Source organism: Eptatretus burgeri, chromosome 3 (genome assembly GCF_056783735.1).
Source record: "Eptatretus burgeri isolate ZD-2024b chromosome 3, Ebu_testis_v1, whole genome shotgun sequence".
NCBI classification, from domain to species: Eukaryota; Metazoa; Chordata; class Myxini; order Myxiniformes; family Myxinidae; genus Eptatretus; species Eptatretus burgeri.
The window spans coordinates 66664545-66680364 of NC_140963.1; the positions used below are offsets into that span (position 1 = coordinate 66664545).

The 15820-nt window shown below is 42.7% G+C and overlaps 1 protein-coding gene across 1 annotated transcript in view; it reads left to right on the forward strand.

The window, feature by feature from the left end:
• INVS (inversin) overlaps positions 1-15820 on the forward strand; it is a 671909-nt gene that overhangs the window by 394632 nt on the left and 261457 nt on the right. The window contains exon 8 of the mRNA XM_085873805.1: positions 12331-12440. Within this exon, the coding sequence (XP_085729931.1) occupies positions 12331-12440 (110 nt within the window). The remainder of the gene's footprint in view (positions 1-12330; positions 12441-15820) is intronic.

Here is a 15820-nt window from a genome sequence, read left to right on the forward strand (position 1 = left end):
GCTGGCATAGATTGCCATTGGATGTTCTTAGACAGGTTTGTGTGTCATAACATCCAATGCTAGCAAATGGCAATCTATGCCATCTAATTAGACAGGTTTCTGGCAGGAAGGGCATCCAAAGGAACAAAAAAAAAATTCAACACCAACATGAAATGTTAGATCCAGTGGTTTTGGACGGGCTATGTCTTTCCCTCCAAGCGATGCATAGTAGTGACCCCTAGCTGTTTTGAAAAGTGGGAAAGGAGGCAAAGCAGAAATCCGCGGCTGCAGCTCGAGTCATGCGATGAAAAATGAGAGCATCCCAGTTGGAACATGGAATTTTAGTACAATGACCTGCACTGATGGAGAGTTGGGTGATACCATGATGAGAAGAAAAGTTGAGATCTTCAAATAGGAGTAAATCCAGAGAAAGCAGAGAGAGTTGCATGAGAACGGAGGAGTAGAAGTAATATGGAAGAAGGTGAATGAAACCCTGATCATGGTGATTGAAGAAGACGGTAGGGAGAACGAAGGAAGGAAAACCCCAAGGAAAAGGAGACATGGTGGTGGAATGAGAAAGTGCAAGATGTGATTAATAGGAAGTTGATGGTGTCTAAAGAATGGGAAACTACAAGAGAAGACAAAGCGAGAAGCAGTATTAGACTAGAAATGGTGAGCCAAAGAAAACAGTAGGTGAGGCAAGATGGGGGAAGCAGCACAAGAGTGGGATGATCATTTGGAAACATCAGTGTGAGAAAATGATCCACAGAATATCAAGAGTGAGGCAGAAAAAAAAGCAAGACTTGGATAGAGCATGTGCAGTAAAAGATGATTCTCATCAGATACTACCTGGTGAAGAAGAAAGAGAAGGTGGAAAATGTACTTTGAAAGATTACTAAATGTAGAAAATGAGAGTGGCCCTGACAGAGGCACGGAAAACTGAAGGAGGTTCAAGAGGAGGAGGTTGGAAAAGCACTTGACAAAATGAAAATAGCGAAAGCCTGTGGACCATCTGAAGTTTTGGACGAGTTACTGAAGGCGTAGGAACTGAGGAAGTTAAGTGGATGGTAGAGTTGATTTTGGGAAATATGGAGTGAGGAAAATATACCAGATTATTGGAGGAAGAACATAATAAAACCAATTTTCAAAATGAAATGGGACATCTTAGATTATGGAAATTCGAGGGATCAAATTGTTGTTGCATTACATGGGCATGCTATAGAAGACTGCAGACCAAAGGCTAAGGGAGACTTTGAAGATAGGTGAGATGTTGTATGGATTCTTGCAAGGAAGGGGAGCTGTGCATTCGATTTTCATCTTGAGACAGATTTAGGAAAATATGTTGGAAAGAAATAAGAAGCTATCCCAGGCATTCACAAATCAAGAGAAGGTATATTATAGGATTCCAAGAGAAGTGGTGCATTGGTGTTTGAGGAAGAAGTGCTTTGTGTGTTAGAGAAGATTGTCATGATCATGATGGAAATGTATGTGGGTGCCAACACTATGGTCCGGACAATGAATCAAGACACTATTTTAGGGTGTTGGTTGGTCCACACCAAGTTTCTGCACTAAATCCCTTCCTTTTTGTAACAGTGATGGACTTGCTGAGTTACAACATCAGAGATAGAGAACTGTGTGAGCTCCTGTTCACAGATGACTTAGTCATAACAGCAGAATCAAAGGAAGACCTGCACATTACAGAGCTTAGAAAGGCAGGGATTGAAGGTTAATTAATGCTCGAAGGACTGAGATGATGTGCGGTAGGGACTGGTTAAGATTGTAGATATAAGGGGTGGAGAGCTGACACGTGGACAAATTCAAATACCTTGTTTAACACTACCAGAAGGAGGAGGTTGTGGAGCAGAAGTCCAGGATTGATTGAAAGCAGCATTGAAAAAATGCAAGGAGGTCAGTGAAGTCATCTGTGATAGGATACATAGTAAATTGAAAGTTAAAATCTACAAGACAGTGATTAGACTGGTTAAAGTGAATGTAACAGAAACATGGGCTTTGAGAAAAAGGAAAGTGGAGTTGCTGGAGAGCACATAGACGAGAATGTTTTGGTGCATTCTCAGTCACTAAGAGACTGAGGAATGAAGAGATAGGCAAGAGAACTGGAGTTGCAAGTTCCACAGAAAGGATTAGAGAGACTAGGTTGTGCTAGTTTGGACACATGATGAGTAAATATAATGAAGAACGAATCAAGAAAGCATGGAATGAGCTAAATTAGAAGGGGAAACATCGAGAGGATGACACCAACTGAGATGGAGGGAGGAAGGAAATAGGGATTTTAAGAGTGTGGGATTGAGAGATGAAGATGTGCAGGACAGAAAGAAATGGGGAAAGCAGATCCCAGTGACTGACTACTAACTGTTGGGATTTAAGTGCTGAGAAGAAGAAGAATTGCCATTGGATGTTGAAGAACACTGTGCAGTGTCTTTAGGGAAAAGTAGAGTAGTTGTCAACAGCATCCTGGACAAATTCAAATTTACTGCCACCTTCAGTCGAATATCAGGCCTGATCAGCCTGTTCATTAAAGACTTGGGACAAAAACTTTCCCTGGCTGACCCCACAAGAATGTGGAAATAATTTCGGTCATGAAAGCAGAAAAAGCACCTGGGATATATTATGAAGACTCTAATGTCTGCTGAAGCAATCGTCCTGGCATAAGTAAAGCCCCTGTCACACCTTGACGTTTAAGCCAGCGTGTGCCGACGTATGAAAAATTTGGCGAATTCGCTGGCACACGTCGATTACGTTATGGGTAAGTTTTGTATACGTTAAGAGCACGCTGAAGCACGCTGGCATACGTCGTAGTATGCCGAGCTCGTCGACATCTTTGAAACATGCTCAAAATTTTTCGACGTATGCCAGCGTATAACTCGCACGTTCCGCATACGCTGGCCATAAGTTGTAGGCACGTTATGTGATCGTTGACACACGTCGACACACGTTACTTGTAAGTTACTCATAAGTCGAAATACGTCGAGGTAATGTCGTGCGTACTTGAAACTTATTTCTAACCTTTGAGTAACATGCTTTGAACCTATGTGTAACGTATCTCCAATGCATATTGACGTATGTAGACATATTTGACGTCTTCCGGGCGACCACAGAACTTACTGAACGTGTTTCTAACTTACAGCTACCGTATAATGGCGTATTGGCAGTGTTTAGGGGAATTGGTATATAAAAATGGGGTTCACGGGAGGAACCCGTCAGTGTTTCAGACTCCATGGTGAGTAGATGTCCATGTCATCCGAGAGATGGAGGATCCGGCAAGGCTGAGACAACAGTACCGACTTGCTGTCCTCCGACATCAACATGACCTCATCAATTTGACACTGTACCAGTTGCGTGCCAATAGAGCCAGGAGAAGAAGAGGTGAATGGAGGAGAAGGAACTGGGTGACCTCTCCGTCAGAGGGTGAGCGTGATGGGGAGGGTGTGGGTGATGATGGATCCTCCTTGCGTCCGCGTCCACGGCCACGGCCAGGAGTCTTCTTGGCAGCATTCTTCGAAGTTTTCTTCGGCATGACGGTGATGTTGACACTTCGATGTCTCGTGCGGTGATGATTTAAGTCGTTGAGCGGCAGCCTATTAATTATATTATATTATAGCGTCCATTTAAATCGTCGAGTGGCAGCCTATTAATCGGCTACGCCATGTGATCGTCGGCGATATGCTGCCGCGTGCTATGCATAAGTTAGACTATCGTTGGGCATAAGTTGTGAACGCCGACAACGCGCTAAGCATTCGTTGGTATAAGTTATGTATAAGTTATCGAAATGTTCTGTGTACGTTACTAATCCGTTATGCATACGTCCAACTCGTTAATATATGCCCAAAACTGAAAAAAAACATCAATAGATCAGCGTACGCCAGCGTTTGAGAACAATTTTGATACATTGCCATATGCTGGCTAAATCGTCAAGGTGTGACAGAAGCTTTATCACACGATGACACTCCTCACGTGTGAAGTGGAACTGAGTATAAGCCCACCTATTGTTATAATCATAGGCTACTTTGTGATGTCATAGGTCAAGCTATGGTTGTTATTATTATTATTATTATTATTATTATTCTGCTTCAGCTTTTGCCACGCTGGGTGAGTAGAAATTAACGACCTCTGGTTTATGTGCATCTTGCGCCGATTTATGAACATAACATGGTGAAGTCAGCTTCATTCTTTCACGAAAACCCATGGAACAGCATTAACTAGGATGTCACCCTAAAAAAACTGGTGACAAACCTACACCAACTGGGAATTTGAAACCCGAGCAGGCTGGTGACTCATCAGATGTGGCATCAATTATGGTGGCCTTCACCAACATGGCCGCAGTACATCAGCGCTGCCATGATGAAGAGATATGTCTGTTGTGTGATGTATTGCTTTCACATCCTCAACTGCCTCGACCATAATCTAAGAGCTCAATCCATCATCCTCCCATGCTCAATGAATACCTTTCATTTGAGAGTTCAACTCCTGAAGGGAACAATGGAATGACAATGCACTTGTCATCTGCCTAATGGGCATAGAAATAGAAGAGCAACTCGCCACCCTCAGAAACTGAGCATTCAAATGAGATCCATGCCAAATAATGCTGTGAAATTGACTGGCAACACCATTGCTGAGAAAGTGATCACTGCTATCCAGGCATACTTGCAGGCACAGTGTCATTAGTTTCAAGATCTAGTGGCGTTTTATGAGTGCAAACAGGAGGAAGGTGAGACTTTTGACTCATTCCGAAGTGCACTCCAAGAAGCCACAGCGAACTGTGAAGTTAACAACATGGTGGTTATTTCCATTTCGTCATCTGGATTATCACCGGCATTCCCGATCCAGATGCCCATTGGAAGCTGCTTGCAAAGCCAATCTCGACCTAAAAACAGAAATTGTTACATGCCGATAAGAAGAAGCTTGTAAAAAGGCTGATGTGATGGTTTCTGGGCCCCATCAGACCAACCTGAAATCTGTTGACAAAACAGCATCCTGATTCAGTAAGCTAATAAAACATTGACCTGCACATGACAGCCGTCACTGTGACAGGTGAGGGGCAATCCACACTCTGACACGACCAAGTACCCTGCAAAATGGCAAAAAGTGTCAGAAATGTGGTCCTTTTAGACATTTTGGAAAAGTATGCCAAATATCCAGAGCCACAAGGAATAAAAACGTCCAAATCTGCATGATGCTAGGAGCAGGTACCACACAGGTTAACATAGATAGCACACCTCATTTTCAGATAGAGGTTAACATAGATTGCACACCTCATTTTCAGATAGACATCTCAGAGTTTGACAAAGACCCCCTCAGGCAAGTGACTTTTCTGCCTGATACTAGAGCAGAAGTCTTGGTTATTGGTCCACCGCATCTGAAGATGTTGGATATTGACATGAATAATCTGGAAAATATATCGAGTGACTTGAGATTTAAGGCCCAGTCACACCTTGACGTTTTAGCCAGCTTATGCCGATTTTTTGGAAAATTTGTCTAAAACGCTGGTACACGTCCAATACATTATGGGTAAGTTTTGGAGACATTGAGAGCACGCTGAAAAACACTGCCATACGTCGTTGTATGCTGGCTTTAAACGTTGTACTTTGCGGTTGTCCTCAAATTTTCCATGCTTGAAATTTTAAGACGTATGCCAGCGTATGACCGCTGGCCATAAGTTGTAGGCACGTCACGCGATCGTTGACACACGTCGACACACGTGACTTGTAAGCTACTCATAAGTCAAAACACATCGAGGTAATGTTTAGCGTACCCGAAACTTATTTCTAACCTATGAGTAACGTGTTGTACTCACGTTACACGATCGGTGACAGACATCGACACACGTTACTTGTAAGGTGCTCATAAGTCGAAACACATCAAGGTAATTGTTAGCGTCAGTGTTCCAGACTCCCTGGTTTTATTTTTTTTTATTTTTTTTTCTTCCTTCCTTTGGTATGATGGTGATTTTGACACTTCGATTTCTAGTGCGGTTATAATATAATTAATAGGATGCCGCTCAACGATTTAAATCATAACCACACTGTACACTGAACACCGTCATACCGGAAAAAAAAAAAAACGGGAGTCTGGAACACTGACACTAACCATTACCTTGACGTGTTTCGACTTATGAGTACCTTTCAAGTAACGTGTGTCAATGTGTGTCAACGATCGCATATCGTGCGTACAACTTATTCCCATCGCATGCGGAACGTGTGTCATACGGCAAGTACGTCGTAAAATTTTCAACATGTTTAAAATTACAAGACGTACTCCATTTAATACGACGTATGATAGCGTACTTTAGCGTTCTATTCACGCATACCAAACTTACCCATACCGTATTCGACGTGCGCCAGCGTTTTAGACGCATTTTTCAGAGGTCGGCATACGCTGGCAAGATCGCCAAGGTGTGTCTGCGATGTTGACACTTCCATTTCTCCAGCGGTTATGATTTGAATCGTTGTGCGGCAGCCTTTTCATAACCTACGCCACGTCATCGTCGGCGATGCGTGCAGCGCGCTATGCCTAAGTTAGACTATCGTTGGGCATAGGTTGTGAAGGCCAACAACAGGTTCAGCATTCATTGGTATAAGTTATCTATAACACAACGAAACGTTCTGTGTCCATTACTAATACGTTATGCATAAGACCAAGTCGTTATGAATACGTCCGAATCTTTTAAAAAAAACATCAAAAGTTCAACGTAAGCCAGTGTTTTACATACATTTTAATACGTTGCCATTGCTGGCTAAAACGTCAAGGTGTGACTGGGCCTTTACCAAGGCAGATGGTGATTTGATGCGGTGCCTGGTAACAATCTACACGATCCTTCACAGACATGATGAGTCGATGACGGAGAAAATGTGCATGGGCAATGGTATGCAAACGGCATGTTTAGCTTATCAGCGCCTGCAAGACCTACATTCATGTTTGTGCAAGAAGTAGACAACTGGAACAATCATGCATTTGGAATGTGTCCTGGTCATCAATCCATATGCTGACTCATCGCCAAATCTATAGAACCGGGTCACGACAGACCTTATGGCTGAATTTAGTGATGTGTTTAATGCTACAGTCCCACAATCAATGAACAGCACACCAATAATCATTAATCTCCGCAACTACACAATGCCATCCCAGCTACAAAGGGCAAGGCCAATTCCACTCACTCGGAGAGACCATGTAAATTCCAAGTTGAATTGCATGTACAAGCTAAATACATCGTAGAACACGATATTCTGTGCAGAGTTCTAGTATATACATCAGTTTTAATAAAATAATGATTTTAAACATCATTAAAGAAAAACATCCAAAAGTTTAGTGTTACTGAAGCAGTCTTACATATCACCCTTATACACTGTAATAAGGCAACGTTGAGTCAAGGTTTAGGAGATGGAGGCTTTATTGATCACCATGGAATGCAGCGTCAATTGGAAACGTACATAACCATATCAGCGGCCTCTTCTTCACCCCGCTACTGCAACCTCTCACATGCCACGCCCTCTCAACGTCATCGTTACTGATATTGATCTTTCTATGGCCGATGGCCCCTTGATGATCATTTTCATGGGTGGGTTTCACAAAGTACATCAAAAAGGAAGCTAGACATAACAATACACACACACACACACACACACACACACACACACACACACACACACACACACACACACACACACACACTGATATATTATGTACTGGTTAGTACTTGCACCTTTTATTTCAAGTTATAACCTTCATTTATAAGCAATTGATTTATTTCACAACTGCCCAGATCATCAGCTGGGCACCATTTTTCATCGAGGTTTCGATCCTTTCAGCCAAGAACCTCTCCAAACGGCGGATCCACAAGAATGAAAAAATGGTTTCTGCAGCAGCATTATAATGCCTGTCTTGAAAAAGGAACAGGGGAGTTGCTCTGCCAGCCCTGCCACCACCAAAGCCACTTGCGAAACTTGCCGAGCAGCCGTCTTCAACCCAACACAAACCCCACGAAACTCAGGTGAAGCACTGCCTCATTGGCCTCGCCCCAAGCACAATAAAGCACCAGCACCAGCGAGAACAGCTCTCCAGCAAGAGATGGAGAAAACCACCCACCGTTCGCAACATTCCAAGGATGAAGCTCATTCTCCATGTAGTCAGACCTGTGAGAAGCGAGTGAGTCCACTTGTGCCAGTATGGTCAACTCTGCAATATAGCGTGACACCGAATAGAAAGAAGGCAACCACACGGCTCCAGTTAACACCTTCAATGAAATAACTCTGTCAGCATGCTAACCAGGCAGACCTGAAGCACCACCAGGCTTGCTATCCGAAACACTTCAACTGCCAATAACCGCCATCCAGCTACACAAACACTAGGAGTGTGTTCAGTTGCAAAGTTTTTTTTGGTGAGTGCTCACCAAGTGACAAGCTCTCAAGCAAGCACTACATTCAAAACATTTGATAAAGAATGGCTGGCTTAGCAAGCGATAGCTCGCTGCTTGGTAAATGAGTCGCTCCTATTGAGACCCACCACCCATCATCACCATACTGGCCAAGAACCAACATTTCCTTCACATGTATTACCCTCCTGCAAGTCATACCGATCCACATTCCCATTACCAATTACGTCACGTGTAATCTGGCGAAAGAGAGGTGTGTGATATGGAACTGAGTATGAACCCACTTATAGTTAGAATCATGGACTACTCTGTGAAGTAATAGGTCAATTTATGGTTTTTCTTCCTCTGCTCCCACGTGTTATGTACTGCACCTTGAGTGGAAATAAACGATCTCTGGCTTGTGTGTGTGTGTATCTTGCCACGATTAACGAACATAACAACATAGTTGTAAAAAGTAACTCCAAAAAATATTCTTCATTGATGACTGGGTTAAAATATAAGGAGCATTACTTTTGGCATCATCCACATGCATGGCCTGATGTTTGCTTAACGGATAAGGTAGCTGGCTTAATAACTTAGGGTCTTGAGTTCAATCTCCTTTAGAGCAGTTGAATGAACACCCGGTGGGTTGACTCAGCCTGTCATCCTTCCGAGGTCAGCAGAATGAGTACCAATGTACTGGTAACAGGGTGCATCGCATCAGCAGCACATCTGCACCCCCAGAAAACGATGCAGCCAAGCAGCCACAGGCTGCTAAAGAAGAAATAAGTAATCCACATTCTGCACATTTTCGGCCCAGTTTAATATGTACCACTACACATGTACAGCATGATATGCATACACCGTCCATACTGAATGCTTTGAATGAGATGAACACCTGTGGCAGATTGTATGGATGAGGGAGCTCCAAGAAATGCACAGGGATTGAAACTCTCAATTGCCATTGATAATAATTACTTAGTGTGAACATCTGGTCAATACAAATACAGTCTACATAGAAACCCTCCTGATCTCTGAGTAAAGCAAATTGCAGCCACTGAACAATAGAAGAAAGGATGAAGACCTCTCTGAATACACTCAGCAAACTGTAAATATCATAAACAGTGAATTCCTTTATTGGAATTAAAAATGGAAAAGAATGTCCCTCTTGCATTGAAAGGAGCACAGATGTCTCAACACAGATGGGACAGCTGCCACCCACTTAAGTCAATGAGACTCAAAGTTCAACGGCTCTGTATTATGGTTAAGGGTCGCCCACTTCATCCGGATCTTCAGGCTCTCATTATTTTGTTTTCTAAATAGACATCTGAACTGTACCAAATGGAATTCTTCTGCCCAAATGATGGCTCCTAAAACTTGGCCACAGGTTAGGGGTGCCCATATGATGGCTTCCCAAAACAAGGCCGCAGTTTGCTCTTTTTCTCTGACGAAAGGTGAGCAACTTAAACCTCAGCTTCTCCTTGTTCCCCATGGTGGTTAGCATAGCTCAACCAATGTCCTGTTGATTTCATCCATGGTTCTATATATCCGCTGACACCGATCGACAGTAGCCTTCGAAAGCAAAAATAGTTCTTCATTCTTTCTCCCATTTGAATTCATCCTTCCATTTTCCATGTGAGTGGTGAATCCATTCATTGTGCTAATGATAATAAAGGGCTGTAAATGACACATATTTGCTGCCTTTCGCTTTAAGAAAGCAGGTGTGTGTGTGTGTGTGTCTGTCTGTCTGTGTGTGTGTGTGTGTGTGTGTGTGTGTGTGTGTGTGTGTGTGTGTGTGTGTGTGTGTGTGTGTGTGTGTGTGTGTGTGTGTGTGTGTGTGTGTGTGTGTGTGCGCGCGCGCGCGCGCATGCACAATTGCTCTTGTACACCTGTAATGTTCCTCCTCCCAATGAGTATGAATAACATCCTTGTTTCTTTTGTGGTTTTCAGTCTCGAGGTTGTGTTGGCTGCCACTCTTGTTAGCCGAAAAATTATTCTGTCTTCTAAAACCACCAATAATTAAGAATTTTACTTTTTAATTAAATTTCCTAATTTTAGAGTTTGTGTATAGTTTGTAGCTACAATTAAAGTTCCCACAATTTCTCCTTTTTCCTCTTGCATTTAAACATAGATGTCGACTGATCCATCCTAATTATGTAATCTCAAGAGGATTCCTTTATGGTAAAATGTATTATTCGTTCAACTGAATTTTTTTTTGCAAACGATTCATTGACTCGTTATGTGTGGTTAGTGTACAACATATGTTGCTTGATACTTCAAGACATGGTAGTGCCTTGATGAGAATTATCGGCCGTCATAGTCTTGAGTACTGTTGGCAGACATCCAGAATTGGCAAGAAAGCCCTGCACAGCCATTAACAGCAATTGACGCCAGGCAGAGGCCTTTGTAAGAACCTTATTCGAAGGGAATAAAAACTCCCAGACCCCCAATTGGGAGGTTAATGGCAGAGGCAGCAGGCAGCTGTAAATACCAGGCTGATCCTCTGTGTTGCGTCAAGGTCAATACTGGTTAACGAGGGGGAGGGGGTAAGGTTAGATTGCTTTCCTTGGGCTCTCCAATGAGAGGCATAGCGTTTTTAATCTGCCTGTTACACACTGCCTAGAATTTAGGAATTCATTGCAGTTGCTCTGATGCTATTGTACGATTTCCACTGCAATCTGCTTTACCTTACATGTCACTTGTTTCCACCATAGTTCGAAATGTTGCAGAAGTGGCTTGATGCTTTCCTGTTCCCAACTTCCTCATGTCATGTCATTATAAGAAGATAGTCCTGCCATCAGTATGATGTTTAGTCGTGGATTTGTTATGGAGCAAAGTTCTTCATAAAGCATAAGTCTTCACATCAATCTAATAGCTGTACCACAACTCAACCTAATGGACCACATCCCCTGCACATGCACAGAGCGAGAACATCGTGGTGCATTCGAAATATCTTCGAATCAAATCAAAGAAAACAAAACGTTCTGAGATCGTTGCAGCAATCTCCTAAAGATTGCAGGAGGTGGGGAGGGAGTGCTCCACAGCAATTTGACAATGCGGTATAATGGTCTCTTGACAAACTAGACTGTTGGTAATTCTAAAAAGTATGCATATTTATTTTAGTAGATAGAATCCACTTGTCATTCGATCACCCATCGGGCACTGTCGCTGACTGAGCTTGGATCGTTGACAGAACACCATAAAAGAGAAACACAGGAGAAGCATGTTACAGCTTGTGACATTGTTTTTTTTTAATTAGAGGAAGAGATGAGATGTTGGCGAAGAGGGACAAAAATGCCCAAATGGCACTTGGCCACTTTCATATAATGGAGAAGGTTACTAGAATCTGTAAATGTGTGTCTCTTCGGCATAGTGGATACCACAGTTGTGCAAGAATATGCAGTATGTGTAGAATTTGGTCATTGTATCAGCTGGGTGCTGGTGGGATCACCAGGATATATGCCCACTCACCTCTGAGCTGTCTTGCTTTGGTTTGAATCTCAGCCGAGCCATAAACTATCACCCTGGTGTTTGACTGGCAGGAAGGGGGATCGGTGTGTGTGTGCCGTCCTTTGGAGGGACATTAAACTGGGTGTCCTGTCTACCCGCATTAGTTGCTGGGTATTAAATATACCATGGTGTCCTTCATGAAAGCGAGCAAAGGTGAGTTATCACCAACAAAAATGAACAATTCCTACCTTGACTATGATTGGAAAGGGAAAGGCAAACCATCCAGTATAATCCTTCCATTGAGGCTGCTTTTGCAGCACTGACCCTTCCTTTTGGCAGAATACCAAAAAGAAAAGACCAGCAATGTAAGCAAATTTATTCTCTTTAAAACACCAAAAAAGGATTTTTAACATTATCGAGCAAGTGCAATATAATGATAAGCTAACAGAGTGATACACCAAACCTTCATACTGTACATTTACAAAAGTGTGCATTTCAGCACAAAGTTTTTACGTGGCAATTATTTGTGTGAACAGGCCGTACAACAGTAGTCCCATTGCTTCTTGAGAAAAATACATCAGGCATTATACCATCAGACAATCAGGGTGCCACGCCATTGCACTACGCAGCACAAAACAACTTCACGGTAAGCATCAACGTGGAGATCCATGTGAGTGTTCCCCCAATCTACTGGGCTAATTCCGTGGAGCTTTCCTCTTCAACTCCCTTTGAATTCTTCATTGCTGAAATAATTATTTTTTTGTGCTACAGAAAAACAAATTATATTTTAGATGAAATTGAAATTTTCTTCCTTTGATGCAATTATAGTTGATTGATGTCATGTGCCAGCTTGCTGGTATCCTGTGTGAGAGTGGTGACCCATCCAGGATTGTGCCCAATAACCAAGGAGACTGCTTTGGCAGCACCAACGCTGTGCACAGAGGATGGTCCCAATGGATGGATGGATGGATAGATGTCATGTCAAAAGAAAATGTAAAGAAATCCGGGTTGAGTTTGGTCTCAAAATTTTCTTGTTCTTTTCCTCCATCATCAAAATTGTTGCAAGACGGAGAAGGAAAATATTGAGTAACTTTCCAGAAATGGGAAACAAAGCAATCAGCAGCAGCATTGCCATTATGGCAGGCACATTTGGCTCTTAATTCTGCCTATTTGGACCTCATTGAATGAACGATTTACAGCTGAAGACTCTGTATCAAGAAACTTCCAGCCATGTAAAAATGCTTCTGCTTTACTGAAAGTGCATTGAACACCTGTTGGGGATTATAGATGACTATATATTTTGCCTTGCATAAGGTTAAAAGCACGAGAGTAATTTGGGGTAAGATCTTCCTGGCATGCAAAGTCGGGCAAGATTCTCCCTTCCCCCCCCGCCCCCTTGTGTCATAACCTTGATTCTGATTATTTGTTCAGTATCTTCCTGAATGTCTACATTTGAGGACTGTCTGACTGATATATGTTAACTACTGGAAAATAGCACCTGTTGCTTCGCTGTCGGGAATACTGATAATGGGGGGGAGAGAGAAATAGGGAGGGGAGAGAAGAGGAGAGTGAGAGAGGTGAGACAGATAGGGGGGTGAGGGAGAGAGGAGGGGGGGGCAGTGGCAAAGGTACCTGGTGTTGATGGGCAACACCAAGTCAGGGGTTTCCTTATTTTTTGGAGTAGGAGGCTACCATTAAAAAGTAGCAGGTTGCCATCACCGCGAGCGAAGCGAGCGCAGCTCTATGGCCGGGGTCCAGGGCCCGCCTAGGACCCTGGAAGCCGGAGGATCCTAGATGGCTCGAGATGCATTCTAGCATGATTTCTGACATGAAATAGTTCTCATATTATCAGGCTGTTGGGGTGGAAAACTCCACAAAAACAGGTGGTTTTTTTTCTTTTTCTTTCATTCATTTTATGCATATTTCCCCTCTGATTTCATTCTACTTTGTTAAATATTGTTTATTATTATTTTATTGTGTTTTGTTTTGATTTAATAAACAGCTCAAACAAATAACTTTAGACTAGTTTATTGTTTGAAAATGAATGATAAACATGTATTTAACTTCACTCGTTTTCTGATAATTTATTTATTCGATGTCAGCTAGCTTCAATCAGTCAAGCAATCAAACAGTTTAAGTGTGAATACTGCATCAGTCACAATCCCAATTTTGTTAAACTTCCACCTTACATTATCCGCTAATATCGTGTTGTTATACCATCAAGAAAAGCTCGTAAGTCTATGGTACATGCATGTACCTCCGATACCAGTATTCAGTTGGCCAGTTCACAGCTGCTCATAATTGGCCTTCACTTCAGTGAATAAACGGCGATTTTCAGTGCAAATAACCACAAATAATAAGATGTACAAAAGCTGCTTTAAGCTTATAGGCTAATTACTTTATAAATTAAAAAGGCACAACGGGTGCCCGTGTATTTTGGAGCCGCATCACTTGACAAAAGCTCAAAATGGACGAGGTGAAACACGTGTTTCGCGAAACAACAACAACGTCGCACTCGCGACAGTGCAGGTTTAAACCCATTACTGATGGCCAGAAGCTTACCTCCCATGTCTTTGGACTTCTTCGAAAATCCAAAGTCAAACAGGGATTTTCGTTTCGATGCCATCGTTTCGGCACCGAAACTGCGAGGCCTACAAAGTTTATTTTCTTGACGTCATTGCTGTATGGAATCAGGGTATCAGGCCAACAGTCCAAAACGAGGCTAAATCAGAGAACTCTCCATTGCAGGAGGCGGTTTTAGCTGCTTGTGTTATTTTTAGTTCAGTGTTGTGCGAGACCTGGCGAGAGTACGAACAGTAAAAGTAAGCCCGCTTTTATCGAAATACTCATGTGTTTTCGTCTCGGATTTCAAAACAGGGGGTGTAGAGATTTCGTGGTGACAAAAAAAATAAAAAAATAGAAAAATCGGCGCTGAAGTAGGCGGCGACCTTTGACATTTTTTCTCTGAGTAGACTGCTGCGGGTCGCCGGTAACCGGCTTCTAAGGAAACCCCTGCAAGTCCCTCTTCCCATCCCTTTCCCTCCCTCCTTACATCCCACCCCTCCCTCATCCCATTCCTTCCCCTGCCTCCTCCCAACCCTCTCTCTGCACTCCCACCCCACCCCTTCCCCTCCCTCCTCACCCCTTCCCCTCTTTCCTCCCACCGCCTCCCTCCAGACTTCTAAAAGAAGTTAAAACATTTTTCAATCCCACTCTTCCCTCCAAGCCTTCAAAGCAGCTGCTCACCACCATTTCTTATCTTCCCTCATCCAAAACCTTGATCTTTACTACCCCCGTTAATCCACCCCAAACTCACCTCCTTCAAATTCCTTGTTTTCCTTACTGACTGTCCCTGTAGTACCATCTTTTTTTTGCCCTGTGTACCCCACCCCATCCCTCTCCCTTCTAGAAAAATCCTATTGTCTTTGTTCCCCATTATTTTGTGCTTCCCTCTCCCACCCTTTTTGTCTCTTGCCTTGTTATATGTTTCTGTGTATTAGCTTTTACACGAGCCTCGACTTGGTGTACCAAAAAACAAAAATCTCTCAGGAATTTACCCAGCCTCCTGACAAATTAATTACGTACTTGTATTTTATTGTGTAACTAAGGAGAAGGAGGGATCACAGCCTTGCACAAATAAATATGCTTAGTTATAACAAAAATTAAATACATTTTTTCATATTTCACTTCAGGGTTCTGCACTTATTTAGACGATGAGTTCCGATCCTCAAGATCTAAACACAGATTTTATTATATACTTTAATTAGTCTGTGGGAGTACATTGTATTTCCAATGCAAGGCATTTTTGATCAAGCCGAAACAAAATGGCGGCTTAAGACCTCTGTGAGAGGAAAGCTGGCTGACCAAGGGTAAGCCTGTTTTTGTGTTTTTCATGGTGAGCACCCCATCTTCAAAAGGGTGTTTAAATTTACCCAAATACACAGTTTTCATTCATGCACTCCCTTGGAGTTCCCTTGGTATGCATACAAAGTTTTAGGCCACTAGGTTTCATGGTTTTGGAGTTAT